The 27,961-nt window shown below is 43.1% G+C and overlaps 2 protein-coding genes across 2 annotated transcripts; one reads left to right on the forward strand and one right to left on the reverse strand.

Moving 5' to 3' along the window:
* Nucleotides 1-863: 863 nt before the first annotated feature.
* On the forward strand, nt 864-19,691 carry LOC133118717 (hexokinase-1-like). Its single transcript, XM_061228884.1, has 18 exons — nt 864-1,152; nt 4,307-4,469; nt 9,973-10,121; nt 10,320-10,439; nt 10,941-11,036; nt 11,159-11,258; nt 11,475-11,658; nt 12,016-12,171; nt 12,591-12,824; nt 13,131-13,435; nt 13,734-13,882; nt 14,300-14,419; nt 14,619-14,714; nt 14,909-15,008; nt 15,783-15,966; nt 16,777-16,932; nt 18,276-18,509; nt 18,618-19,691. The coding sequence occupies exons 1-18, from the start codon at nt 1,090-1,092 to the stop codon at nt 18,760-18,762; spliced, it is 2,754 nt and encodes a 917-aa protein (XP_061084868.1). The 5' UTR covers nt 864-1,089; the 3' UTR covers nt 18,763-19,691.
* tacr2 (tachykinin receptor 2) lies at nt 19,598-26,301 on the reverse strand. The gene is made up of 5 exons (XM_061228893.1): nt 25,650-26,301; nt 23,610-23,804; nt 22,645-22,795; nt 22,027-22,223; nt 19,598-21,642 (listed from the first exon to the last, which is right to left on the reverse strand). The coding sequence occupies exons 1-5, from the start codon at nt 26,051-26,053 to the stop codon at nt 21,453-21,455; spliced, it is 1,137 nt and encodes a 378-aa protein (XP_061084877.1). The 5' UTR covers nt 26,054-26,301; the 3' UTR covers nt 19,598-21,452.
* Between the last annotated feature and the right edge of the window lie 1,660 nt (nt 26,302-27,961).

Below are 27,961 nucleotides of genomic sequence, written 5' to 3' on the forward strand. Positions count from 1 at the left end.
TTTTCAAAGGACCGGGGTGTGTGGACTGGTTTTTCCTGCCGTTCGGGTTTAATGAAAGGAGCTTATTGAGAGGTACATAGAGGTGGGCTCAGGGTTTTAGGTTTGCTTTCGTAGCATAACTTGATTTAAACATGTTTTTTTTTATCCACGGCCCTCACAGAGAGTCTCCCCAAATCACTGTCTGATGGAGAAAGGAGAAGACTGTTGTGCAACAGCACTTCTGGAGAAATTCACAGGAAGAACTAGCAGAAGGGCCTCTTATGCATTCGAGCCTGACATGTGCTTATGAGCTTGCGCTATTTAAGGTTAACCAGGGAGCGATGGTAGCCTCCACTGACCCGTTTCACCATCCGTCATTCACCTCCTATTTCCTGAGCGCACATTGAGCACCCCAAGTGTGCGGTGTGGCTTTCTTATGGCCCTCATGAATGATGAAGGAACAGAGAAGCCATGTTCTTGGTTTAGTAGAGCATTACTCAGCACAGTGCGCACTCATAATCCCTGTGTCCTGGTCATGTAGCTGGAAAAGCTGAGAAAGGGATGAGACATTACTGCGGGACAGTAATTGGATCATGCGCACTCACACACACGCGTACACACTCACGTACACACTCACACTCACAGTGACGTGTCATACGTGCTCAGAGCCTTACTGTAGTAGCGCAGGGTATTTCTAAAAGCACCTTCTTCCTCTTTCCTCTCCTCCTCCGCCCTTCTACTGTGCTCAGCTGCTGAGAGAGGCAGGCGTGGGTGGGCCAATCCGCTCGGCTCCGTGTGGCAGAGCCTCTGACTCCGGGCCAATCAGGGAACAGGAAGTGGGCCGAGCCTCAGCCTGGCCCCTCCCCTCTCCCTGCTGCATCTCGTGTGTGAGAGACCCATGCAGTCTGACTTTGAGCTGAGCCACCGGAGCTCAGTACTGTAGTGTGCGACACATTTTAAAAGAAGAAACTCACCGCTTCTCTCTTTTTGTGGAACCGTCAAAAGGGAAAAGGGGAAACGCGAGCCGGCCCAGAGCTGGTTTATCTGTTCCACTTAAAAAAAGGATAGTTTGAGGAGAGGCAGCTTTGGTCAAAGCACAAGCCAAGCAGGATGATAGCGGCACAACTCCTGGCCTACTTTTTCACAGAGCTGAAGGATGACCAGGTCAAAAAGGTAAGTCACGACCTTATTTCACACCCTTGGGAGGGAGGGGAGGGGTCGTTCACACTTTCTGCTCCTCCTTCTGTTACCGGACTGCTTTGTCACAAGGACAGTTCTAGTCCATGTGACTCCAGGTGACCGCAGAGGGCAGGGGGCAGAGGGAACACATGACCCTTGGATTTACTCCACGGGCATTAGGTAACCCAGGTCACTAGGCAGGGTGCGCTCACTGCCCCGTGGGAATGCGTTTGGCCCACTGCAGTGTCCTTGAAAGCAGGATATGGGTGTCCATACAGTTGTGAGGAGGACAGCACGGGGTTTTTCCACACCGCTGAGCATGGGCCTAACGAAGGCCATCACCATCACCTCCCCGAGCTGGTGTTCACTTCTGCCGGTCCCCCCTCCCCTTCTCAGACTAGCCTGCACTTGTCACTGTGTACACTTTCTCACTTTTGGGAGAGAGGAATGTACGTGCTCACAAATTTCACATTCCTCTCAGCGTACCCAGTACCCAGTGTAGTTTTAGATGAGAGGCGGAGACCGTAGAATCGGCACAGAGCATTGGTGCTTACACACACATGTTCATTGAGATAACCACCGCTGGTCCCCGGCCCCACCGGCACAATGTAAACATTCCATGGCTCTGGGGGACATGGGTGCGGTAACCTGACACGCATTTGCAGGCTCCATGGTGCTCTGACTACGCACAACAAACAGGAATAGAAGGGTTGCTAATGTGAGCAAACGCCTGCAAACAGGTGACAAACTGGGCTGCTCTGCTAAATTATTTTCTTTGAAATTAAACATTTGTTGACTCCAGCTTTTCATTTGAAAATGAACTTGGTCCAGTTAGATAATTATAATGTCATGTCACAATATGTATGTTCTATTCTCTTTTTGTAGTGCTAGAGTTATGCCATGGAGCACAGTGAAAAAAGTAATGCTAACACTAAGTGTACGAGCCACTAAATGTATGAGAAAATATTTGGTTTGTACACAGAATGGATGTGTTTCACGGAGCTGAATTTAATGGCTGCTTTTATGATGTAACCTTTCCACATCAAGAATGAGGAAATCATTTTTTATCACAATGTTGCTTCAAATTTCCACATTTGTGAAGGTACAGTTAATATGATGAGCTAAAATGGTGAATTTATTGCACATACAGTATGAGTAAAGCGAATGACTCCCCAGCATAACATTTTTACAGCATTCAGCCACTTCCTGAAATTTGGAACATTCATAGTGTGTAGAGGATGACTTATCTAACAGGATGTGAATGCAGTTCTGGGTACAACCATAAGCAAACAAATATGAGGGATGTTTCAAGGCAATATAATTTATGGGCGAGTACAGAGACAGCTGTGTGTACTCACAAATACATTTACACTGCTGATTAAATAACCATTGAGATGAGGTACAGACACACGGCAATCTGTAATCAGTAAAAACCTATTATATGTCATTGCAAACTGCCTGCTCACACTCCAGAGAGCACATTTCGCAGACAGGAAGCAATAACGCTGACTGCCGACCACTGTTCTCCTTGAAATGCGTTGAATTCGCGGATGGAGTCATTTAAGTATAAAATGGACTCATGTTTGTTCTAATGCAGTGAATTGTTGAATCCATTACATATGCAGGGGACTTTTATGAGGGGGTCTCTTTCAGTAGAGCCTTGCTGGGACTCCATCCAAAAGCCATCACTTCTCAGGTTTAACCAGACACCCTGAAAAGGTGAAATAATTTTACATTCAAACCACATCACTGAATGGAGAAACATCAAACTTATTTTTGCAAGGGACTACTCTCTCAATGACCACCTTCGAACTTCAAAGTTTTTGTGTATTAATTACTGTTCATAATCTTTGGTAACTTTTAACACTGTATTGTCATATAATAATAATTATGATGATAATTATTATGATTAATAATATTATTATGAGTAGTAGTAGTAGTAGTAGTAGTAGTAGCATGTATGTATGGCTCACTTGTGTCTCACCTTGATTTTCCAAACCTAGGACATACCTAAATATGGTGATACTCCATTCTGAAATGCCCCTTATTTGCATAACAATTTGATTTGTGGGTCATTATTACAATGACTGCAGTGTTTCATTCTGTCACACTGAGTCACAGTGAGTCATGCTTCTCTCCTCTAATGGGTTTCCATTGCCTATAATGCGAAATAGTTTAGCAAGCATGTTCTACTTGGTCTATGATGTTAATTAGCTAGCCGTTGTAAAACACACCCTGCCTAGCAATTGTTTTCCATCATCTAAGGTGCCACAACATAGGCAGTTGTCATGGCAGCATCATTAACATGCTTCCTCCAATTCCACAGACACTGTGTAGACAGGGACACACGGATGTGTCACTGACCCCAGTAGCCCCCCTAGTAACAGAACAATGTCTTGGAGCCAACTAACAGATAAGAGGAAGTGACATTTTTTTAATCCAAGCTATGGGATGAGGTGCATTCATACTCAATACTCAAGGATTTGTTGTTGTTTCAAACTTTAAATCAAAAATCTAAGAATTACTGATTTCATTTATGTTTGGGTGGGGGTTTAATGTTCTATAAGCATCCATATGATGTAACAAAAGTTGTGAAGTTTTCTTAAAATTATTAAATTAGAGGCCAGACAATATTACTGAACTGAAGGCCTCTGTGAAACTAAAATTGGTCTAAGACAGTAACATACCAATCCATTGTTGACATTAAATTATATTTTCAGTGTTGATTTAGATTTGATAAGGACCTACAGCAGTCACTATTTAGATTTTTCAGATTGATAAATATCTACAGCAGTGATGATTTTTCAGATTGATAAGTACCTACGTTTCATGCTTTCATATCTACACTGAAGGACTCGTTTGTCTGTACATGAAACGGAATTGTTTGTCTGTACGTGCTATGATTTGCACGAGGTGATTATTTATTTTATGACAAAATCTGTTATTTTGATGCCTTCAAATTGTTTCCTGTTTTTGTACTATGTTTGTCAGTAACTTGTACACGTTTTTTGCTGCTTTTATCTTGGTCCGGCCACTCTTGGAGAAGAGTGTCAATCTCAATTTCTGATGAGTCAAAACCAGTTTTTTCCTGGTTAAATGAAGGTTATTATTATGCGTACCTACAGCAGTGATGATTTTGATTTTTCAGATTGATAAGTACCTGTACTCCATGCGATTCTCGGATGAGACCCTCCAGGACATCATGGGGCGTTTCAAACAGGAACTGCAGAATGGGTTGAGGAGGGACACCAGCCCCACTGCTGTTGTGAAGATGCTGCCCACCTTTGTCAGATCCATACCCGATGGATCAGGTCAGTAAAAACAATTCAATTATGTTTGGAACTGTGCTATTGTTTATTACTTTATGAACCCATGTTACATTTCTGATGCATTAGTTGTATATTCCCCAAGATTATGCAAAAGCTGTTTCTAGGATTTATGTTAAATATTTTAGGCATGTGGCACAGATGCTCTTATCCAAGGTACTTATATAGCTTACATTCTTTACATACAATCCAGTATACAGCAGGATATTTGCTGAAGCACTGCAGGTTCTGTACTTAGTTCTGTACTGTGCTCAAGGGCTTGATTCCCAGCTGGAAACATCTGAGTTATAAGCCCAGATCCATAGCGATTATATTACAATACACTAGCAAATATCATAATTACAACATTATGCAATTCATTTTTGCCATTGAAAAAAGGCTGAAATGTATCTTTCGGGCAATCTGTCAAGCCTGCTTGTCTCAAGTAGTTACAGTATATGTACATAACAATCAGAATGTGATGTGTGATTCACAAGAACACACAAATTAACATATGTTTTCCACAGAGAATGCAATCCTTTATAGTCACAGGAAGTGAATATGTGGCACTTATGCAATAACATTGAAGGTACAATCCACAGTCATGCAAAAAAGAGTTCTATTTAAAGCTACATCCAGTGTATGTATGTCAGCAAGAAATCAATATAATGCTAATTTCACAGCACCCTACTCTTCTTATGGGAGAGTTGGCCTTCCTGTTGCTGGTTGGCAGTTAGATTGGGGAGAACTGTATGTACAGAGTAACTACCAGCCCGTATGTGGGGAGTAGCTACCAGCTTGTACATCCATTTCTCACAGAGACCACTGCACTTTAAGGCAAGCCGACAGGGTATAGGTCATCTTGAGAGTATAAACAGACCTTGTTATTCACACAAATAAACATGTTTTCAAGGTCGCTTTGCAGCAATTTTCATGTCAAGAATAATGCCACGTGAACTGCAACACAATGCACCTGGGCAGGTTTTTAATGCTTTTTTCTACCCAATTTCAAGTGCCAAATTGCACACATCAGCACTTATTACTGGATCCTCCGCCATTGGTTCAGCAGAGCGCAGGCAACCACGTGCTCTTCTCCAAAGCATGTGATATCCAGCACCACTCTTCCCACCTCCATCCTTATCACACCTCCATATCCTCTGTGGAGCACAAATATATTGAGAGCATATAAAATCTAAAAATCCCACAGTGGCACTGAACAACTACAGTATATGACAACCAGAGGACAGCAGTGCAGTTTCAGATTTGCATGCTGCTAAGTTGGTGTAGAATTTATTAGAGCAGAGATGTGATTGCCGATTGATATTAGAGTGAGCTCTGTGCAGTGACGCCCACATGATGGTAGCCGGCACAAGCCCTTCCCAGTGCACTTTCCAGACTCATATTTACTCTTCTCACATTTCCCTGACTTGCAAAGTATGACACCTGTTCATAAGGCATGACTTTGCCGCAACCACACAAGCTGCAGCAGGGTCAGCAAGTGTTTAGCTGTAAGACTCCAGGTGTGGAGGGCTGTAGTGGCTGTTGATTTTGTTAATTTTGGTACCTTTCACCAATCAGTGATTCATTTAGGCATTGCATGGGCTAAAAAGTCTACACTGTGTTCTCAAAGCCTAAAATGGCTGCTGCTTGAATGGAAAACGCAAAAACCAGCAAACTTCTCGGTCCTCCAGGACTTAAGTTTGACGCCCTGGTTTAGATTCATGGCCCTCACGCACGTAGTATGACCCTGAATAACGTGAATCAGCATCATGTGACAGCTTTGACATGAACCTGCTCAGCATTCTGTGGTGACACTTTTCCTAAGTATAGCCCATACAGGAGGCTTACCTCTAGATCCTGTCAGGAGGCCTGTCAATTGAGCAGTAAAAATAAAGTGGCTCATGAGAACATCTCGTCAACTAAGGAGAGCTGGGAGATCTTCTGTGCTGTGGAAAAGGCAGCAGGAACATCATCTCTGTGGATGCAGTAGTGTCTGCTGAATCACACTTTGATTTAGCAAACAGACTAAACACACAGTACATAGCATAGATATTTTTTTCAGTTGTACATGTATGGGTTCAATTTATTGTGTGCTTTCTTTCTTCATTTACTTCAGTGTGTAGTGTGCTTAAGAAAGAAATGATAAATATTCTCTAAAGTCAAGTCAAATATTGCTTAATCAAGGTAAATAACATATCTTAAGAAAGACAACGGCTTGGAAATATTTCTTTTGAATTTTTATCATGGCTACTCTGCATTTTTGTCATGTCTATCAGACATTGAATAAAGGTTGTTCTATAAATGCATTCCAAATCTGTCTGAGATAAATAGGTTGGTGATAATATTGGTGAGATACGCCTTTCTCGAGTGCTGCAGTCATGTCCCACCTCTTAGCCTGCACATTGCAGTATGTCTTTACATTATCTAGCCAGGAATTCCCAGATAGAGGACAGTGAACAATGGGGCCGTTTCATTGGATGAACTCATTTGATTCCCTTTTCTGCAGACTCACTATCTTGCACTTTTACCTCAAGACCATTGCTTCAGAAGCCACCATATGCACGCCACCTCACTCTTAGGAGAACCACTAAGTATATTTTGTGGTGAAACCTCTGGTACAATCTAATGTCAGCATTTCTAAGGCTAGCTAGTATGATGTTTCTTTTCTCTTATAGATATAGACTAACTGTGGTGTTGAGTTAAAGTTGACAGATGACTCCAACAAAGAGCTGACAGCAGATGATTTTCACCATTTATCAGGTCCCTGAGAAGGTTCAAGAAAGAAACTACAAGCCTGGTCTCCCTATTGGCTCATTAAAACGAACATAAAGAAAGTAAACTTGCGAACCAACCAGAGATTGACAAGCCAACAGTAATTACAAAATATAATTAAATATAACATTCTCATCATATTTATTCATGATTAGATGTTAGTCGTGACAGTGACTAGCAGCAAATCATCTTGATTATTTTATCAAACACGTTTTTCTTCATATTTCACTCTGAGGGAACTCAAGCCCAGTCTAACCTGTTTCCCCCAGTGTCAGGCTTTATAAACTGGTAACCATACAAAACAATATGTGTCACACATTGGATTGAAAATGTATCCCACATGCATCCAGGATTTGGGATTGGGAGGATGACATGAGCAAATGGACAGAAGTAATATACAAGGACATTAAAAAAAATTTTGTCTACTCCTTTTTGTCTACAATACAAAACTACAAAAGCACCATTATGCATTTACAATGTGTACAAATCTTAGTTTCCTTATAGAACACAATTTTTTTTGGAGTAAAATTCTTACACGGTGACAAGATGATTTTGTAGATCATCTTCCATCCATCCATCCATTATCTTAACCCGCTTATCCCGAACAGGGTCGCCGGGGGGCTGGAACCTATCCCAGCATACATTGGGCAGGAATACACCCTGGACAGGTCGCCAGTCCATCGCAGGGCACACACACCATTCACTCACACACTCATACCTATGGGCAATTTAGACTCTCCAATCAGCCTAACCTGCATGTCTTTGGACTGTGGGAGGAAACCGGAGTACCCGGAAGAAACCCACGCAGACACGGGGAGAACATGCAAACTCCGCACAGAGAGGCCCCGGTCAGCGAGGATTCGAACCCAGGACCTCCTTGCTGTGAGGCGGCAGTGCTACCCACTGCACCATCCGTGCCACGTAGATCATCTTAAACAAAGCAACTTACACAGATACACAGATCACTATTTATAGGCAGTCCATTAAAACAGCTGTGTTTTAACTGAAACGATACAGCTGAAGTGTTCTATTCACTCTGCCAACACATGGTGCAAGGTAGTAGCCTACTTTGCAATCCAGTGTTGTAAGAGGCTTGAAGTGAACTGTAATTCACAAAGGCAGAGTTTAATGATTGTTTGATCTTTCCAGCACTCTGGGTTTTATCTAAATTAAGTGTTGAACTGATTAAATATTAGCTCGCTTATTTTCCAAAATGCATTAGAGGGAGACTAATGGGTGTACTGTAGTTAACCTGTCATCTGTCACTATGTATTGTCAAATCTATGGTCAATGTCACACTAAAATAAAGTTGCCCTTTTCAACAGGGATTGCATTCAGTAGCCAGAAGACATTAGCGACACATCAGAGCATTGTAATTTATTTTGTCGCCAGAGAAGGATGTTTCTGAATTGCATTATCTGTTACGGGATTAGGAACGTAACTGAATGTAAAAGCAGAAGAAAGAAAGAGAAAACATAAGATTAGATTAGACCAGTTCTTGTGCAAGGCCTTGAGCCAGAGAGAACATTCTCTGTGCTCTATATCCACTGACAAACTTTCTGCATTTCAGCTTCTCTTTATACTCCCAAAAGACAGCAGGTGACAGCATTGTAAACTAGGGCTGTTTTTCCTGTTTAGGGAGAACCCTTTTTGAAAAGGACATTGCTCAGTAACCTGAGCCACTTTTCATGCTTTTCCAAGGCATGCTAGTGAAATAAGCTATACCCCCCCCAGGCTGGCAGAATAGAGTTATGCTTGTTTAAAGCTCAATACAAGACCTCTGGACTGGCTGTAATGGTGTGAATAAATCAGCACACCTGGGGCAGATAAGTCTCCTGACCTCCGACCCTTCGTCTCCATGAGGCTGACAACTATTCCCACATCTGAACTGGCAGCGTGACCTCTTTCTCCTCAACGAACCCAGAAACTAAAGGAAGCTATTAAGAGGCCATTATCTAAAAGGACACCCTGTTGAAAGACTTACTGTCTGGCGCTAGTGCCAGTTTCTGAGGTAGTACTTGCCCTGTCCTTGTGCATTGTTTGACTTTGAGGTCATGGAGTGCAGGAAGATACTTTTCACTGCAACTTCCTCTTTGTGTAGGATGGGCCTAGCATGCAATTTAATTACATTGTAAGGGCTTGGACTACAAAATAGCTGCAGTGCAGTCTAAGTATTTGTACTGTGACATAACTTTAGGTGTTTTATGCTCTGTACTCCAGCACATTTGATTGAAAATGAAACAATGAATACAAGGTTTGTTTTTGGTTCCCTAAAACAAAGGGACTATATACGAAAAGGGCTGAAATTCTTACATGGATCACTGAATATGGATGTATGTACCCTTAAATTGAAGCTGCCAGTCTGCAGTGTATTAAAACTAAGCTCTGAGCAGTAATGCATAAATGGTGCAGATACTGGTCTTTTCAAATACTGCTGTGTCATCAAGTTTAAAGCCCTGCTACTAACCTAAAAAATACCAGTGAGTTAATCGGCTACACTGTGCAAATCAGTTTTCAAACCCCGCACCTCTGCCTGATCTTTCTATTCCCCAAGCGCCAGGTAACTGACCAATCACAAACTGACTTTTTCTGGCCCCATTGTGGCATGACAGCAGAATTATTGGCCATCCTCTGGATTAGAGTATCTCCCATATTAATGTAATGTATGTATAGTGCATGGTCACTGCTCATAAGTGGATGAATGAAACTGTGTGTTGTGTTCTCTCATGTTTCACAGAAAAGGGGGACTTCATAGCTCTGGATCTGGGTGGTTCCAACTTCCGCATCCTGCGTGTGAAGGTGTCTCACGAGAAGAAGCAGACGGTGCAGATGGAGAGTCAAATCTACGACACCCCCGAGGATATTATCCATGGCACCGGCACACAGGTGAGAGCCCCCCTAAAGTCCCATACCCCGAGCCGCCTGCTGCTCCTCTCCTTTCACCCTGCACCCCCTCACATTTCAGCACCCCCTTTGCCAGCCTTTCACTCTCAAAATGACCCACCTCCCACCACTCCTCACCCCGCTCCTGCAGTTTGACTGTGTGGTGTCTGTAGCAGCCTCTCTGTTTGACCACCCCTACAGCTTTTTGACCATGTGGCAGAATGCCTGGGGGACTTTATGGAGAAGCACAACATCAAAGATAAGAAGCTTCCTGTTGGATTCACCTTCTCTTTCCCCTGCGCGCAAACCAAACTGGATGATGTAAGACCTCCTGCTTTATTATTTTATAAATCTTCATTAACGCCATGCTGTGCACTGAACAAGTCAGCCAATAAATCAGCTTAGCTGATGACCTTCCGCATAGATTTAGCACAAAATGATCAGAGAAGGAAAAGGGGTGTAGTGTTCGCCAGAGGTTCACCACAGGGTCTGCTGGTTTTTGTTTTCCCCTTAAAATCAGCACCCTGTTGAGACCCAGGTAGTGAGATGAGTTAACTGTGTAATCAACTGCTCTAATTGATTATTATTTAAGTGCAGAGTAACAACAAAAATCAGCAGGCCCTATATCTCTCCGGGACCATGGCTGGAGACCACTGGTGTACACCATAAGGAATGGAAGAGAGGATTCTGTAGTTCTGTAAAGAGACTATATTCTAAACTTGGAATAAAAAGTGTATTGGAATAAAAAGTGGTTGTAAGAAGTTTAGTAGGGATGAATATGTAGACCACTGTCAGTCACACCTGTCTCGATGTTTGCTGCAGGCTGTTTTGCTGACCTGGACAAAACGCTTCAAAGCCAGTGGAGTCGAGGGCATGGATGTGGTGAAGCTTCTGAACAAGGCCATTAAAAAACGAGGGGTAGGTTTTACTGTGAAACACCTTCCAGGGGGTTCACCAGCAAACAGTGGTGAAATAGACGGATATAACTGAATAGTAGCTATCATAAATTATTTAACTCATTGTTGACCTGGGTTTTTCAGGACTATGAGGCAGATATCATGGCTGTGGTCAATGACACAGTCGGAACCATGATGACCTGCGGATTCGATGACCAGCGTTGTGAAGTTGGCATGATCATAGGTAAGGAATCCCAGATATGTGTTTGGTGTCCAAAGAGACATGATTCAGATGATTGAGGGAATAAACCTCGATTGAGCAACTTTGCTATGAAATATCATAAGAGCCAGTATCTTATCACTGTAAAATAAACTTAGCAGCTGTAAGGAAGTAGCAAGTTATGTGGTAGAGGAGCAAGGTGTGTTTCTGCTGCTTGAATTATGATTCCCTGGTGTACAGGCACAGGTACAAATGCCTGCTACATGGAGGAGCTGAGACACATTGACCAGGTGGAGGGAGATGAAGGTAGGATGTGCATCAACACGGAGTGGGGAGCTTTCGGGGATGACGGCTCCCTGGAGGACATTCGTACTGAGTTCGACAGAGAGATCGACAGGGGCTCCATCAACCCTGGAAAGCAGCTGTGAGTCCTTAACCCTGCACACATTTAGATGTGTGTGTTTAAATATTTACGCGTGAATCCTGAATCTGATCAACATTCATCCTTTACTTCCTTGAGTACAATTCATTGCAAATGCTTTTTTTGTCTGTAATGTCAGTCTAATGTTTGTAATGTTGAAACAGTTGCACCCAGGGAAAATTCTTCCAATATGAATGAATGGTTGAAAGCATCCACAATCTGTACTTGTTCATTCCAAGAACAGAAATTACAAATGTTCAAATGTTACAAATGAGCAGCAGCCTTTATCCTGGGAGATTCCCCAAGGCAGTAATAATTCAGATCAAATATTTGCTTTTTGGTCGTGGGTTTTGTCTCCAGATTTGAGAAGATGGTGAGTGGGATGTACATGGGTGAACTTGTGCGCCTCATTCTGGTGAAGATGGCCAAAGCGGGGATGCTGTTTGAAGGGCGAATCACTGCTGAGCTCCTGACCAGAGGCACAATCGACACAAAGCATGTCTCTGCTATCGAGAAGTGAGTTTGCACATCATGGTCCATTTATTTACTCAATTTTTGCAAGAACTAATGGCTTTAATGGCGTAATATAGTTTTTGTTTTCAATTTACACTCAAGAAATACTTGATGTTAATAAGAGGATAGGACTTAAGTTAACTTAAGACTTGATAAATTATTTCCGTTACAATGTGAGAACTGCAGGAGAGAGCACACAGAACAAAAAGATGCAAGCGTGGGCAGTAAGAAATTCCCTTCTTGGGACAATAAAGGTGCAGTAACAGGAGATTCGATCTCTAATACAGGCAGTCATTGCTGTGAACCACGGTGAAAGTTCTGCATGTCTCCAAACACAAGGCCGGGGGTGTTGAGGTTGTTGTGGCGAGTCTTTCAAACACAAAGCCAGGGCAATGACTCTCCTCTGCGTCCCTCGCTTACAGGAACAAGGAGGGCCTGACGAAAGCGAAGGAGATCCTGACCCGCCTCGGCGTGGAGCCGTCGCACGACGACTGCATCGGCGTGCAGCATGTCTGCGCCATCGTCTCCTTCCGCTCGGCCAACCTCGTCAGTGCCACCCTGGGGGCTATCCTCACACAGCTGAAGGAGAACAGGAGCCCACACCGTCTACGCACCACCGTGGGCATCGACGGATCCCTCTACAAAATGCACCCGCAGTGAGTCACTGCTTCTTTAACACCCACAATGAGATGCACACTCAGTAGCTGACACCAGGTCTGTCTGTTACAAATCAGGAAGATGATATCAATTTAACAAACAGGCAAGGAGATATCTGGCTGTAATATACAGGGTAGAGGATATCAATCTGCCAGAAAAAGGGATAAGACTAAGATGGTAAATGGCAAACAGAAGCTTACAGGACTTTGTGTCAAGGCTGCCTAATATAGGCACATCAATACAACTACTACTACAGTAGTAGGACAGTAAGATGATATGGGCTAAATCTGGTCTACGTCCCGCAGGTACGCTCGACGTATGCACAAGGCGGTGCGGCGGCTGGTGCCCGATGCGGACGTTCGCTTCCTTCTGTCTGAGAGCGGCAGCGGAAAGGGTGCTGCCATGGTGACGGCGGTGGCCTACCGACTGGCCGAGAAGTCCCAACAGATTGCCCAGACACTGGCTGAGTTCCAGCTCACCAAAGAGCAGCTCCTGGAGGTGAAGAGCAGGATGAGGACGGAGATTGAGAATGGCCTGGGCAAGGAAACGCATCCCACCGCCACCGTGAGGATGCTGCCCACCTTCGTTTGCAGCACACCTGATGGGACAGGTGAGGTCGCACTCTTATTTACGCAAACACATTAGGTCATGTTATAATCCATTATATAATGATATTACCCTACTTCATTTATCATTTGAAACCTCCCATTCACCCAGATGGGCCGGGTGGTTGTGGGTTCAAATCTTAGCCTCAACTAGACTATGTCATCAGTTGACAATGACTGGAGTCTGCAGTGGCTAGACATAACTGCCTTTGTCCAACCAGGAGTACAATGGTTTCATGCGTTCCTGCTGTATACAAAGTTCCCACAGGCTAGGTGTGACACAGGTGATCTCATCTATTTCAGAAAATGGAGATTTCCTTGCCCTGGATCTGGGAGGGACAAACTTTCGGGTGCTGCTGGTGAAGATTCGCAGTGGAAAGAAACGATCGGTGGAGATGCACAATAAGATCTACGCCATTCCCATCGAGATCATGCAGGGGACAGGAGAGGAGGTAATGAGAGAAGTTAGCTCTCCGCATCGCTACTCCATGTAGGAGTATCACAGATACTCACTCACAGTATATGCAGCCACTATATCTTAATTCAATTTTATATTGAGGTTACGATAACTGTTATTTAGCAAATATACCTCACAAGTTCTGGTGAATTGGATCAAAAAAAGGAAACTTTATGAAAAATGACTTTCAAGATTGTAAAAATGGAGCATGGGAAGAACTGTGAAAATGCACAGGTTTCCATGAAGCACAGCTGTGGTCTTAAATCAGGACCTGCACGTAAGTCATTTTTGAGTCTGTCGGTAAGTTGGTTTTGCCCTTTGGCGTGCGGTGGAGCGAGGAGCTGGTCTGATGCGGTGGTATTTGGCTCCTGCTCGCTGCTCAGTTAACCATGCTCTCCTTTTTGGTTTCCAGCTCTTTGATCACATTGTCCACTGCATCTCTGACTTCCTGGATTACATGGGCATGAAGAACACCCGCCTGCCTCTGGGGTTCACATTCTCGTTCCCATGCAAGCAGACCAGCCTGGACGCGGTGAGATATCCTTATTCTTTATCACTGTTAGTGCTTTATCGCTGTGTCCTTCACTCAGTGTGCCCGACACGAATAGAAGATTTGTAGTGAGGACACGCATACAGGCACGCACACTCCAATACACACATACACACACACATACACCAAACTGTTAGAAATAACTACCAAGCAGTGATTTGATGGTCTGATCCTGTTCCAGGGCATCCTTCTCACCTGGACTAAAGGATTCAAGGCCACTGACTGTGAGGGAGAGGATGTAGTGGGACTGCTCCGAGAGGGAATCAAGAGAAGAGAGGTAAGGCCCCTGAATAACCTCATACGTAATATATTGTACTTGTGTGTGTGTTTGTGTATGTGTGTACATATGTTTGCATATGTGGGTCTGTGAATACACGTGTGTATGGTTGCGTTCCTGTATGTGTGTTTGTGTGTGTGTGTGTGTGCCTTGCGTGCGTATGTGTGTGTGATTATGTGCACTTGTCTCTGTAGGAGTTTGACCTGGATGTGGTGGCAGTGGTGAATGACACTGTAGGGACCATGATGACATGCGCTTATGAGGAGCCCACCTGTGAGATCGGCCTGATCGCAGGTATATACTGACTTCAGTGCTGAACTGTCAGATTCACTTTCTTCTCTTCTTTTAATTTAAATCCCTTTTTTCTTAATCTAGTCAATATGTTAATGTGGTGAAGCTATAAATACTGTATGCTTCTTATCATTGTAAAATATACTCACTGAGCACTTTATTCGGTATTTATTAGTTCTTTATTTGACTTATTGGTCTTCTGCTGCTGTTGCCTATTAGAGGTTTGACGCGTTGTGTGTTCACAGATGTTCTTCTGTTGTAATGTGTGGTTATTTGCGTTAATGTCAGTCTGGCCCTTCTCCTCTGACCTCTCTTTCACTGGATGTGTTTTGTTTTTCGCACCATTCTCTGCAAACTGCTGTCCGTGAAAATCCCCGCAGTTCCACGGTCAAAGTCACTGAGAACACATTTCTGACTGATTCAGAAATGGCTGATTCAATATTTCATTAGCACGCTGGTGTACAGGTCACCCTAATAAAGAGCTCACTGAGTGGATATTTCTATTTGATACAGTTAATGAGAACACAACACCATCTGCTGGCTTAACATGGAAAACTCAATTCAGTTCAGAATTGCTGATCATACTGCAACTGTGAGCAGAGGTGAAGTGATCAAATAAGAAAGGTTACATTGGAGTTACATCGTACAAACAAGAGTTGATTAATGTTGGAAAGACACTTTACAAATAAATCACGATCAATTGGGAGAACTATTTACATGTTTTAGGGGTAATTTTTAGTTTTCATGGGAATTTAAGAGGTGGCGGTGTGATTTCAGGAACGGGCAGCAATGCATGTTACATGGAAGAGATGCGAAACATTGAGATGGTGGATGGGGATGAGGGCCGGATGTGTGTTAACATGGAGTGGGGAGCCTTCGGGGACAACGGCTGTCTGGATGACATCAGGACGCAGTATGACGTGGCTGTGGATGAGCTCTCCCTGAATGCTGGGAAACAGAGGTGCAACTATTCAATCATTTACTCTCAGGAAGCATTGTCCTGAACAGAGATTTGTTTTCTTCGTCACCAAAAATGTAAACATTATGATTTTTAAAGAAACTTTGTACATTGTTTCTTATGTATACCCTGCTTAACCAGTTTGATCACCTTTTCCTTGAGGCAAGATATAGAGCAGAGACCTGCTAAACCTGGTATTTCCTGTGCTGACCTGTTAACCCCTGTAATTCCTGAGCTAACCTGTGAACTAACCTGTGAGCCCCCATAATTCTTGTGCTAGCCTGCTAACCCTGGTGCTTCCTGTGCTAACCTGCTAACCCTTGTCCCTCCTGTGCTAAACTGCTAACCCTGGTGCTTCCTGTGCTGGCCTGCTAACCCTAGTAATTTCTGTGCTAACCTGCTAACCCTGGTAATTCCTGTGCTAGTCTGCTAACCCTGGCACATCCTGAGCTAACCTGCTGAACCTGGTACTTAGCTACTGCGCCGGCATGCTAACCCATGTAATTTCTGTGCTAACATGCTAACCCTGGAAATTCCTGTGCTAGTCTGCTAACCCTGGCACTTCCTGAGCTAACCTGCTGAACCTGGTACTTAGCTACTGCGCCGGCATGCTAACCCATGTAATTTCTGTGCTAACATGCTAACCCTGGTAATACCTATGCTAACCTGCTAACCCTGGTGCTTCCTGTGCTGGCCTGCTAACCCTAGTAATTATTGTGCTAGTCTGCTGACCCTGGTACCTCCGGCGCTAATCTGCTGTCCCTGGGGCTTCCTGTGATAATGTGCTAACCTCTGTACTACCTGTGTTCCCAGGTATGAGAAGATGTGCAGTGGAATGTACCTGGGCGAGATCGTGCGGAACATCTTGATTGATCTCACCAAGCGTGGATTCCTCTTCAGGGGCCAGATATCTGAGACACTGAAGACCCGTGGAATCTTTGAGACCAAGTTCCTCTCCCAGATTGAGAGGTGCGTTCAGCATCCAGGAGAATGACACGTAGAGGAACTGATAGAGTAAAATCTGACAAATACATGTCAGAACTCCATTGTGGTACATTCAGTTTCAACGGTTTGAGGCTTAAAGGAAGTTTAAAGCAACACAACCCTCTACCTGTTTTTGGAGCCTAGGGACCGACCTTTATTTTCAGGCCCCAAACATGGCCTGATTACGATCCATAATTTTTAAAAACGCTCATTTGATTTTTTTTACACTGCAGCTTTGTTTTGTTCCTAGTCCCAATGCGAATTGCTTGTGTTTTTACAAAAGAAAATACGAGATAATTTGCATTTTTAAACAGCGTCTAATGCGACTGCTGTTTATACGGCATAGTTAAGCAGTTTACTGGAACTTAGTCACAAGTTCATGTCTATGAGCCACCATTATTTTTACCCATCTTTCACCAACACGTTTATAGTGGCGACAAAGAGAAGGAAAGCGAAAGTGAAACAACGACACTTTGTATCTGCAGAGACAAAGGAGACAAGCCGGTTTTCCGTGTGTCAGAAAACGGTTGCTGTGTCAAAGCGTGCAAATCTACCACGCCACCGCAACGGCTTCATCCAGTTCAGACTCCCATCCACCTAGCAGCGAACTAAGAAAGCACAAAATACGTTCTTTGCTGGGTGTGTTTCGACCACAGCAATCCATTCTTTTTTAATTGCACTATAAAAAAAATATATAATAAAATAAATTAAAATAAATTAAAATATATATTATATATATATATATATATATATTATGTTTGCTTCTACCAGCAGCTAAATTATTACCAGCTTCTGCACTGATCTCAACGTTCGAAAGTAAGCAACGGTCATGTGCGTTTATTCACGGGCACAGTGTACCGAAACTCAGAGCCAATAGAAATTATAAGGTGTTAATATTCAGCTGATCGTTCCGCCCCCCACAAACATCACTTAAATTAGCAAATCTGTGTTACTTATTTGAAGTGTTTAGGTTCCGTTAAATGACTTCTAAAACGCTTGAACAGTTGCAGACAATCTCACCAGCTTGTGTCACATTTATGAATATCATCAATCGTAACTATTTTATCTTTATTTAACTGGATAAGTAAACCTTATCTGGCCAATTTGCATTTGCATCTGGATAAAGGGCAAATTCTGGTTATAGGAAATGTAAATGAATCTTCACAAATTATGCTGACAATAAATAAAGTTGTGGCCGTTTGCATCTCTTGTAGTCCCTTGTAGTGAAGTTGAGTAGCTACCCCTGGTGTAGAGGACAGTTAGTTAACAGTAAACAGTAATGTCGGAGAGTTTCTTTCCCTAAACTATGTTCTTTTGCCGCCCCCTAGTGACCGTCTGGCATTGCTGCAGGTGAGGTCCATCCTGCAGCACCTGGGTCTGGACAGCACCTGTGACGACAGTATAATCGTGAAGCAGGTGTGTGGCACCGTGTCTCGCCGCGCCGCCCAGATCTGTGGGGCTGGTATGGCCGCCGTCGTTGACAAAATCCGAGAGAACCGCGGGCTGGACCACATGGAAATCACCGTGGGGGTGGACGGCACACTGTACAAACTTCACCCACAGTGAGTAGGAGGGAGGGCAGTGTTATTACATTTCTCGCCTTTACATTCTCTAAAAAACAATTAATTTTAAAAACAGTTACTGATTGCCTCTCCCACCTCTGCCAACAGCTTCTCTCTGATCATGCACCAGACGGTGAAAGAGCTGGCACCAAAGTGTAATGTGAACTTCCTGCTGTCAGAAGATGGGAGTGGAAAGGGGGCAGCCCTAATCACTGCAGTGGGCTGTCGCCTACGGCAACAGGAACGAAACTGACAGGCAGTTTCCCAGAGCGCACTGCTCTCTACCTGAGTGTTACACTCCCACCACAGCCAGGCCAGTGCCCCTCACATTCCCCACTGTACTGCACACACAGCGACTCCTACAGGCACACGCAGTTACAGGAGAGGTCTGGATATTCCAGAATCTTCTCCATTTTCTGCATATGCCATCCACTCACCGCAGCACAGCTTAAATCATTCACCTGTATTATAGCTGCTGTTCGAGGGATAACCTTTGATTAATGTATTTAAAGACCTTCTAACACTGCTGTAACTATTCCTATGGATGTATATTAGAGAATAAAGGGAAGACATCTCTATGAGAAGTGTAGAACTTGCAACCATGTATGTATTATTTATTTCATTTTTGTACTTGAGGATTGGGACTGCTTGCACGCCTATCAAGAGGAGCACACAAATAGATTACTATAGCTGTAAGTCTGTGGGGCACTGGGTGGGGCGCTTAAAATGGTGCTGCTTACATGGTTAAATGCAGGGTGTGCTAGCATCCCCCCCCCCCCCCCTCCCCTTAGCTGTCACTGTGCTTACTCGGCTCATTAGGTGCTGTTGCCTTGAAATCAATAAATAAACTGTCTATTTAATCTCTTGCCATGACAACCCCCCCCCCTAAAGTAAAGCGAGTGCCAGTGTGTGTTGCTGGTTTAACGGGAATCCTGTGCGAGCGATGAAATTGAATAAATGTGTGTGGAAGCGACAGGGAGTGCACTCTCATGCTGCTTTTTGTGTTGTGGATGAACGAGGACTGTTGGAGCTTGCTGCTGTAGTACAACCTGTAAAGCCACATGACAAACACACGCCTTATTCCCAGACACAGGGGTATGGGACCAATTTATTTTGTAACAGATGCACTCGTGTTCCTGAAACCAGTGTAACAGAATAAATGAAATTCTATTTTGATGTGAAGTGAAATGCATAAAGTCATCATTTTCTTGCATTCCCAGTTGACTGAACTGGCTGGATGTGCCATCTAAGGCTTCTGTTGTGGTTTTGGGGAACAGTATAAGCGAGGCAGGCAATGCCAACTGTCTGCCTCCAGCAGTATTTGTGTAAACCCATCACTCTTTGATCATTCTCAATCAACTAAAATGATTGTAATCCCTTATTCACTCTTCTGCTTCATTTTTGAACTGCCTCTTGTCAATGCTTAACATTGACACTTACTGTACTAGAAGCCGCTATGGAGGGGAACATTTGCACCAAATTTACATGATTTATAAGAGATGTGAGATTAAAGCATCTGCCAGTTCAAGTAGCTGGATGCAGTCGAAGCATGTTTTTCAGCAGTCCCCCAGCTGAGCTGCGCAGTCACTCTGCAGTCCCCCAGCTAAGCTGCGCAGTCACTCTGCAGTCCCCCAGCTGAGCTATGTCACTCTGCAGTCCCCCAGCTGAGCTATGTCACTCTGCAGTCCCCCAGCTGAGCTATGTCACTCTGCAGTCCCCCAGCTGAGCTATGTCATTCTGCAGTCCCCCAGCTGAGCTATGTCACTCTGCAGTCCCCCAGCTGAGCTATGTCACTCTGCAGTCCCCCAGCTGAGCTATGTCACTCTGCAGTCCCCCAGCTGAGCTATGTCACTCTGCAGTCACCCAGCTGAGCTATGTCACTATTATACCGAGACGAAAAACAAAAGCAGCCCAAAGGTCAGATTTAAATTATATGACTGCACTGGAGCCCAGTTTTTTCAGCCTTTTTACTTGATTACTTTAAACCTGCAATATCAAACACTAGAACCTTTGTTACTATTTTTCCTCACATAGAATGATTGCAATACAATATATTAATTATGTTCTATGTCTCACTTATCTCGTTATGGAGTTTAAGAAGAAGGTAATGGTTGGATGGCTTTTTACAGCTACATACTGAGACACTACTGATATGGTGAAGTGCCAATGGTTTAGAGATGTGCTAATGGTTTACCCCAGGCTGGATACACAACAATGTTAGGATTACCAGAACAGAGTATTATCAATGCCATCAATATACTTTTAAGGGACCCAGGACTCCTGGTCGAGTCTGTCTATCTGTTTGTATGTCTGTCTGACTTCACCTCATCTTCCTGAAATCTCCTGAGACCGATGATGTGTGTTTGGTAGATTGTTTTCTCACTATCTGAATCCTCATATTTCCCAGTGAAGAATTCTCATCACACAGAACAGACTTTGTTATTCAAAGCCAACATTGTATTCTTCTGGACATGTTGATAATGTTCCATCTATTCTGACCTGCCTATATACAGTGTAATAGTAAGTCAAACTTTCACATATTTCAGTCACACATTTGAAAAACAGTTAAGCAGAATAAGCAGAAACATATGATCAGTGGTATAACTATAGACTGACCTTACACAGCACATACTGTACTACACCCAACATACAAGCACCTATTTACAGCTGGAGTCGCCTGCACCCTGTTACGCACAGGACATTTAAAACATTTTCAAAACGAGGGAAAAAAGGCAAACTGTCACTGTGATGAAGTGGCGGTGATGTGATGAGTAAGGCTTAGTGCTCATGCCATGGGAGTTTACTGTGTTTCCCTCCCTGTGTTCCTGCCGCCTTTCAACACCACGACCTATGCCCTCCTGTGAGGTATTCAGTGAGACAGAAGGATCGCTGGAGCCCGTGTTTGTCCCCCTTGGCTCCCTCTTCCTGCGGGAGGTGCTGTGCTCAGGCCTTTATGAGTTTAGCTGTGGTCTCCTCCTGCTCGATGGAGTTGCCGTGGACCGCGGTCGTGGTCTCCGTACGGTAGCTGCGGGTCATCCGGAAGTTCCTCATGTGCTGCAGCTCCATCTGGTCCTCCTCGGACATCCGGATGAACGGACACCAGCGGAAGGCGCTGCGGAATCCTGACCGGAATCTACAGGGTGGGAGACACGTGTTCACGCCACCGGCAGCAGAAACACTGTCAGACCAGTACTGTAGATCATTAAATTAACACAAGCACCGACACTATTAACATCTATCGACAGATTTTTTTTATCTCACTGCCAAGTTAGATAAAATGTCAATATGTAACCTATTATCACCAAATATTTTTTTTCCTACTCATCTACTGCAATGTCACAGCGAAAGTCACTTTTCCCACTTTCATAGAATTAAATAGTATGCATATGCTTACAAATCTTATCCCTGAGGCCACTCACTCTACCTATGGTTTAGATCACATGAAGTTACTCTACCTGTGGTTTAGATAGCAATGTGTTACTCTACCTGTGGTGCAGACAGCAATATGTTACTCTACCTGTGGTTTAGACAGCAGTAGATGATTGGATTATACATGGTGGAGCTCATAGCCAGCCAGAAGATGGCCAGGTAGACCTGCTGGATGTATCTCTGCTTGTAGATGTCCTTGTTAAAGCTGCCCAGGAGGAAGTAGATGTGGAAGGGCAGCCAGCAGAATGCAAATGTCAGCACCACCACAATCATCATCTTCACCACCTGCCAGGTAACCCAACATACGGGTCAGTGCACTCCCTCAACACCTGCCTTGGCTTCCTAGACAAGTCCTGCAATTGTGTACAAGCAGGAAGCTTCCAGAACTTGGAGCACTCAGAAAAGAATAATGAACCAAATATGAATCCAATTATTAAAGCTAGGGTAGGCAATTTTATTTTTTTGGAACTTCGTGTTGCTAGCAATAAATCAACTGCTCTGGGGGAAAAATCAGATTTTCAGGGACAGTCACTTAATAAATAAAATAAATAAATAGTGTTCATTCTTCAGGGATCTGCTCCCTGTGAGGACATTTGGGTGACAATTTTGGAAAATAGTTTGCATGTCCATCAAGGGACAAGTGTGCCAGATTCAGTGCTCTGAACAGTGACCTGCTGTTTGACCTGTGCCTGGTTGTGATACTGACCTTGCGTTTGGCCTGTATCTGGTTCTGATAGTGGTCTGAAGCTTCACCTGGGATCTCACTGCCCCACAGCGACAAGCCCACCAGGCTGTACGTCACCAGCATCACCAGTAAGGGGAGCAGGTAGATCAGTATGATAACTGCAATCTGGTAACTGACACAAAACGATTTCAAGTTATTCAACAAACCTCATGAGACCCAACGTCCTCAAACAAGGAGATCATATTTTGGCTTCCCAGAACTCTATACATTATTTCTCTATACACTAAAAATATTTTCACTGCAACATGCTTTTGTCATCCAAGACACTTTTATGTAAAAAAATAAAATAAATAAAGTTAAATACTTTTTCTCTCAGGCTTTAAATCAATACAACCCACAATGTAACTGCCACCCTCTGGCCAGAGTGGATGCATATAAATACTGTAAGAGTTGATTTAATACTGAACATTATTAGTGAATGTTCCTCTGAGCGCAGGTCTACACAGGTCAATAGGTACAGCTGTGTGTCCCACGTTAAGCTTCCAATACATTCACTGAGCACATGGGGTGTAGAGGGGAATGGGACACCTGAGCACATGAGGTGTAGAGGGGAATGGGATACCTGAGCACATGAGGTGTAGAGGGGAACAGGACATTTACTGAGCACATGGAGTGTAGAGGGGAATGGGACATTTACTGAGCACATGGGGTGTAGAGGGGAACGGGACATTCACTGAGCACATGGGGTGTAGAGGGGAATGGGACACCTGAGCACATGGAGTGTAGAGGGGAACGGGACATTCACTGAGCACATGGGGTGTAGAGGGGAACGGGACATTCACTGAGCACATGGGGTGTAGAGGGGAATGGGACACCTGAGCACATGGAGTGTAGAGGGGAACGGGACATTCACTGAGCACATGGGGTGTAGAGGGGAACGGGACATTCACTGAGCACATGGGGTGTAGAGGGGAACAGACACTCACCTGAGCTGGTGCTTCCCCCCATAGTCACCAGGCCAGTCCACCAGACACACTGTGCGGGGGGAGTAGAACTTGGTTTGGGAGTAGAAGCACTGGGGGAAGGCCAGGGAGAAGGCCACTGTCCAGATCATTCCAATCACCACCTTAGTGGTGGTGGAGGAGAGACGGGGCTTCAGGGGATGTATGATGGCTATGTATCTATGGGAGAAAAACATCACATAACAGAATAGGCAGATAAATCTAAAAAAGGACCTGGTCATATAGTTCCAATTCTACATTCATATAAATATTTTTTCAAATAAGATATGTAATATACTGCATAATTTGAGCTGAAGACCATGATTGCTGTGGTTGCTTTAATATTGACAGTAAAGATGTTCTATTTTGGGAGGAGATGGGTAATGGAACCATCTCGAGCTTTAGTCTGTATTTACATTTCTAAGACATGATCTCAAGAGCAAATATTTTGCATATATACTCTCTTTCCCAAATGGCCTTTAAGTGTCTTGTTGCCTTCTGGCGGAAAGGACAACAGCACAAAACTACATTTCCCATTCACATCACACCTGTAATAGCCTGTATCTTGTTGGAATGCAGATGTATGGTACAGACCAGCCAACCTGTATGTGGGTTTAGTTCTAAACCATGTATTTATATGTGTGCCTCTTCACTCACAGTTATACAGAAAGCATGATTATGAATCTCGATTAAAGGGTGTTAATGAACCCCAGGAACATTTGGAACATTTTGTCTCCATGGACCTGTGATGCTACACTTCCTGTTATAGACGTGATGAGACTGATCTCACCCTGGAAAGGTATGCCTATTTTTCAACTGCCTATTTGTACCACCTGTCTTGAATTAAATGAAAAATATGGCCAGACAATGCCTACTAAAGGCTTACCTGAATGATCGTGCTTGTTAAACACCGCAAAAGTGTTTCAGTGGATATGAACAGATATTACATAGGCCTGTACAGTCTATTTTGAATAAAGACAGAATAGGCTTGCATGCAGCATGTGAAATTAAACTGGTGCCAATGAATGGCCAGTTATTACATTTAATTAGCAAGAATTCTCAAAATGGCTCATCACAACAAAATAAGGTATTTCTCTTTTATATACCTGCATGCGTCCTCAGCAATATTGTGGTCACTGTAATTCCTAAATGTTTACATTATAATAAGCATCTACATTACAGATCAATGGTATAATGAGATCATGATTTACAGGATTTGGTGTACTAATTTATGACTGATTGCAGCCTGTGGTGGATGATGGACAAAGTTGTCTAAAGGTAATCATTTTACTCAGGTCAGCTCATGGCCACAGGTTCGTTATTCTAGCGGGGTTATGGATAAAAACGATTGAGAACTCATTCCTTAGGGTCAAAGAAACATCAAAGCATTGACTTAGCACTGGTCTCCTGTTGTCATTTATTTCTTTATTTCTTTATTTCTTTATTTATTCACTCACTCACTCACTCGCTCATCCATTCATTCATTCATTTATAAATGCCTAGATGTTTTTCAGCATGAAACTGTCATGTATCCAAATACTATTACTGTGACACTATTACTTACATTCCGACAGTGACACTGAAATAATTAGACAATTCTCAGAAATCAGACAGGTGCAATAGCAGTAAACTGTATCAATCAGTAGAGGACAGCTTTGTAATCTGTAATCTGTGACTGTATATGCAGTAGCCTGCAATTTTACTATTACCCTTTTACTGTTACACTATTGGCGTGCATGTACTGCTAGGAATGAACAATGTAATATAAAAAAAATTATGTTGGCAATTGATTTTCAGCATGTGTGTAATGGACATAAAAAAATAGAAAATGAATGGCAGGTGATAATTATGATAGGAGAACCTGTTAATCTCTTTTATGATTTGATAGTCACCTCCAAAGTTGAGTAAACTAAACTATACATATATATATACACCATGAGATTTGTTGTAAAAATAAAAATAAAAATAAAAAATTCTGTGGTGCGCGGAGCATTTTTATTCTCTCTCTCTCTCTGTGTGCCTTACCTGTCTACAGCAATAGCTGTCATGGAATATATGCTCGCAAATATTGCTGTGATGGGGAAGAAGTTTTGAAACCTGCAGTATCCTAATCCGAAGTACCAGTCGTTGTGCAAGGCGTAGACGAAATTGAACACGGTGTTAAATGCTGCCATTGAAGCGTCCGAGAACGCAAGGCTCACAATGAAATAGTTGGTCACTGTCCTCATTCTTTTGTGCGCCAGAATTATCCAAATGACAGTGACATTTCCAATGACAGACACAACTACAATCAGAGAGTATGCGATTGCCCATAGCGCGACTTGCCAGCCTGGCTGTGCGAACATGTTCGTAGTGGTTTCGTTCTCCTCATCAGCATCTTCAAACGAAATCGTTGAAATCAAAGACGGCATAGGGTCCAGAGTATCCATGTCCAAGGTGAAGATGATTTCTAATAGCTGTTTTCTCGTGAAATTGGTGAAAGTAAAGCTATCAAAGTAGATAGTAGAATTTTGCGTATAACGTGAAAGACATATTTACCGCAGACTATCACTCTCCAGAAATGATCAAGTTTTTCAGAAAAGAGAAAGACAAGTAGGTATCAATAAAAACGACTTCAGTTGGTCTTGGTGGTGTTCCTCGTTTTCCCCAAACTTCGGGAGTAATGCCAGTGGCACGCAAGCACGGAGCGCTGTTTGAAGAACCTGACTGATGGAATTTTAGATATAGCTGCACGGTTTGCGGGGGTCGGATTCAATGACGTTTGAATATGATCTCAAAGTGAAGGCGAGGTAGAACACCAGCTGTAACATGCGATGAAATACGGAGGTGGTTGGCTTCCATTAACAACTGCAGACGCAGTCGAATGTTTCGAATGTTGTGTTCATTAATATTAAATAGTTCATTAATATTTTTCAAAGATGAGCGTTTCATATAATTCACTTGATGTCCACATCAGACTGTAGCCTAATATTAGCAAAACTACGAAAGTTGTCCTCTAGTATATAATAGAATAAATTATGGACATGCAATTGTCTTTATTCTAAAAAAAATAATAATAATACAAGTACAAGTTGACTGAAAACACGCAGATAAATAAAACAACGCCAAATAATAACGATGCACGTGCGTAATCGCCATAAGAGGAAACAACTGGTTTCCCTGCAAGCATCTCTAAATAGACGCCAATAATAAGTGCACAGAGATGTTCTCCATATGCCAAGAGGAACGGTTCGTTGGCGTGAAGCGCAATTATATGGCAACTGTGCTTGCGCGGTTGTATGTTTGAATTTCAAGTGGGTACTATTATTTTACCCTTATGAATTAATGACTTTCCTGGGGTTCAGTGTACTATAAAAGACAGTTCTGCCGCAACAGTGACGTTATTGCATGTGTGCTGCTTGCATAGGTTGCTACTTACATGAGAGCCCTCAAAACATTCCTGATACAGTACATAGGCCTATTATATATATATATATATATATATATATATATATATATATATATATATATATATATATATATATAAATTTAATCCACTTTATTTATTTTATCCAGCCAAGAAAATTTGTATTATTTTTCATTGTATTATCAAAGGATGCACTGGATGAGCTTAATAAGGTCCACCATGTCCTGACCACCTGCCATCCACTTTCCCAGTCACCTGTGAGGAACACACAGACAGTAAACACCAGGTGTTAAGGTACCTCACCGACTAGTGAACTGCTGACACCTGAACCACGATGGACCAAATTTAGACCAGTACAATCATGATTTGGCCCTTCAAAAAAACAGACACAGATTTTAAAAATGACAGCAACCAACTACCTCTGAACCTCAGGTCGAGCTGTGGCAATCAATCACTGTCTCATTGTCTCCTAAATCACAATCTCCAGGGGGGACTTACAATTATTGCAGTCTGAGACATACTGAAATAAATATTTATGAAAATAAAAGGTCTTTGGATTGGATTTTGAGGCTGTGACAGCCGCATGCCATCCCACCAGCACTTCCAACAGCAGCTTAATTTCTTCAGCAGGTCTCCAGTTCATCCACTAACCAAGCCCAACCCTGCTTAGCTTCACCTGTTTTGTATGAGAAAGCTACCAGGTGGTATTATCTCAACAAATAAGTGTTGAAAGTGTAGTCTTCCCAAAACTAGCATTCCCCTAAAATGAGATGAGCTTATTTTTTTATAAAATGTACCTGGAGATGAGGTACATTTCAATTCAATTATATTTATAGCATATCCATCCATCCATCCATCCATTATCTGAACCCGCTTATCCTGAACAGGGTCGCAGGGGGGCTGGAGCCTATCCCAGCATACATTGGGCGAA

Source organism: Conger conger, chromosome 18 (assembly GCF_963514075.1).
Source record: "Conger conger chromosome 18, fConCon1.1, whole genome shotgun sequence".
Classification (NCBI taxonomy): domain Eukaryota; kingdom Metazoa; phylum Chordata; class Actinopteri; order Anguilliformes; family Congridae; genus Conger; species Conger conger.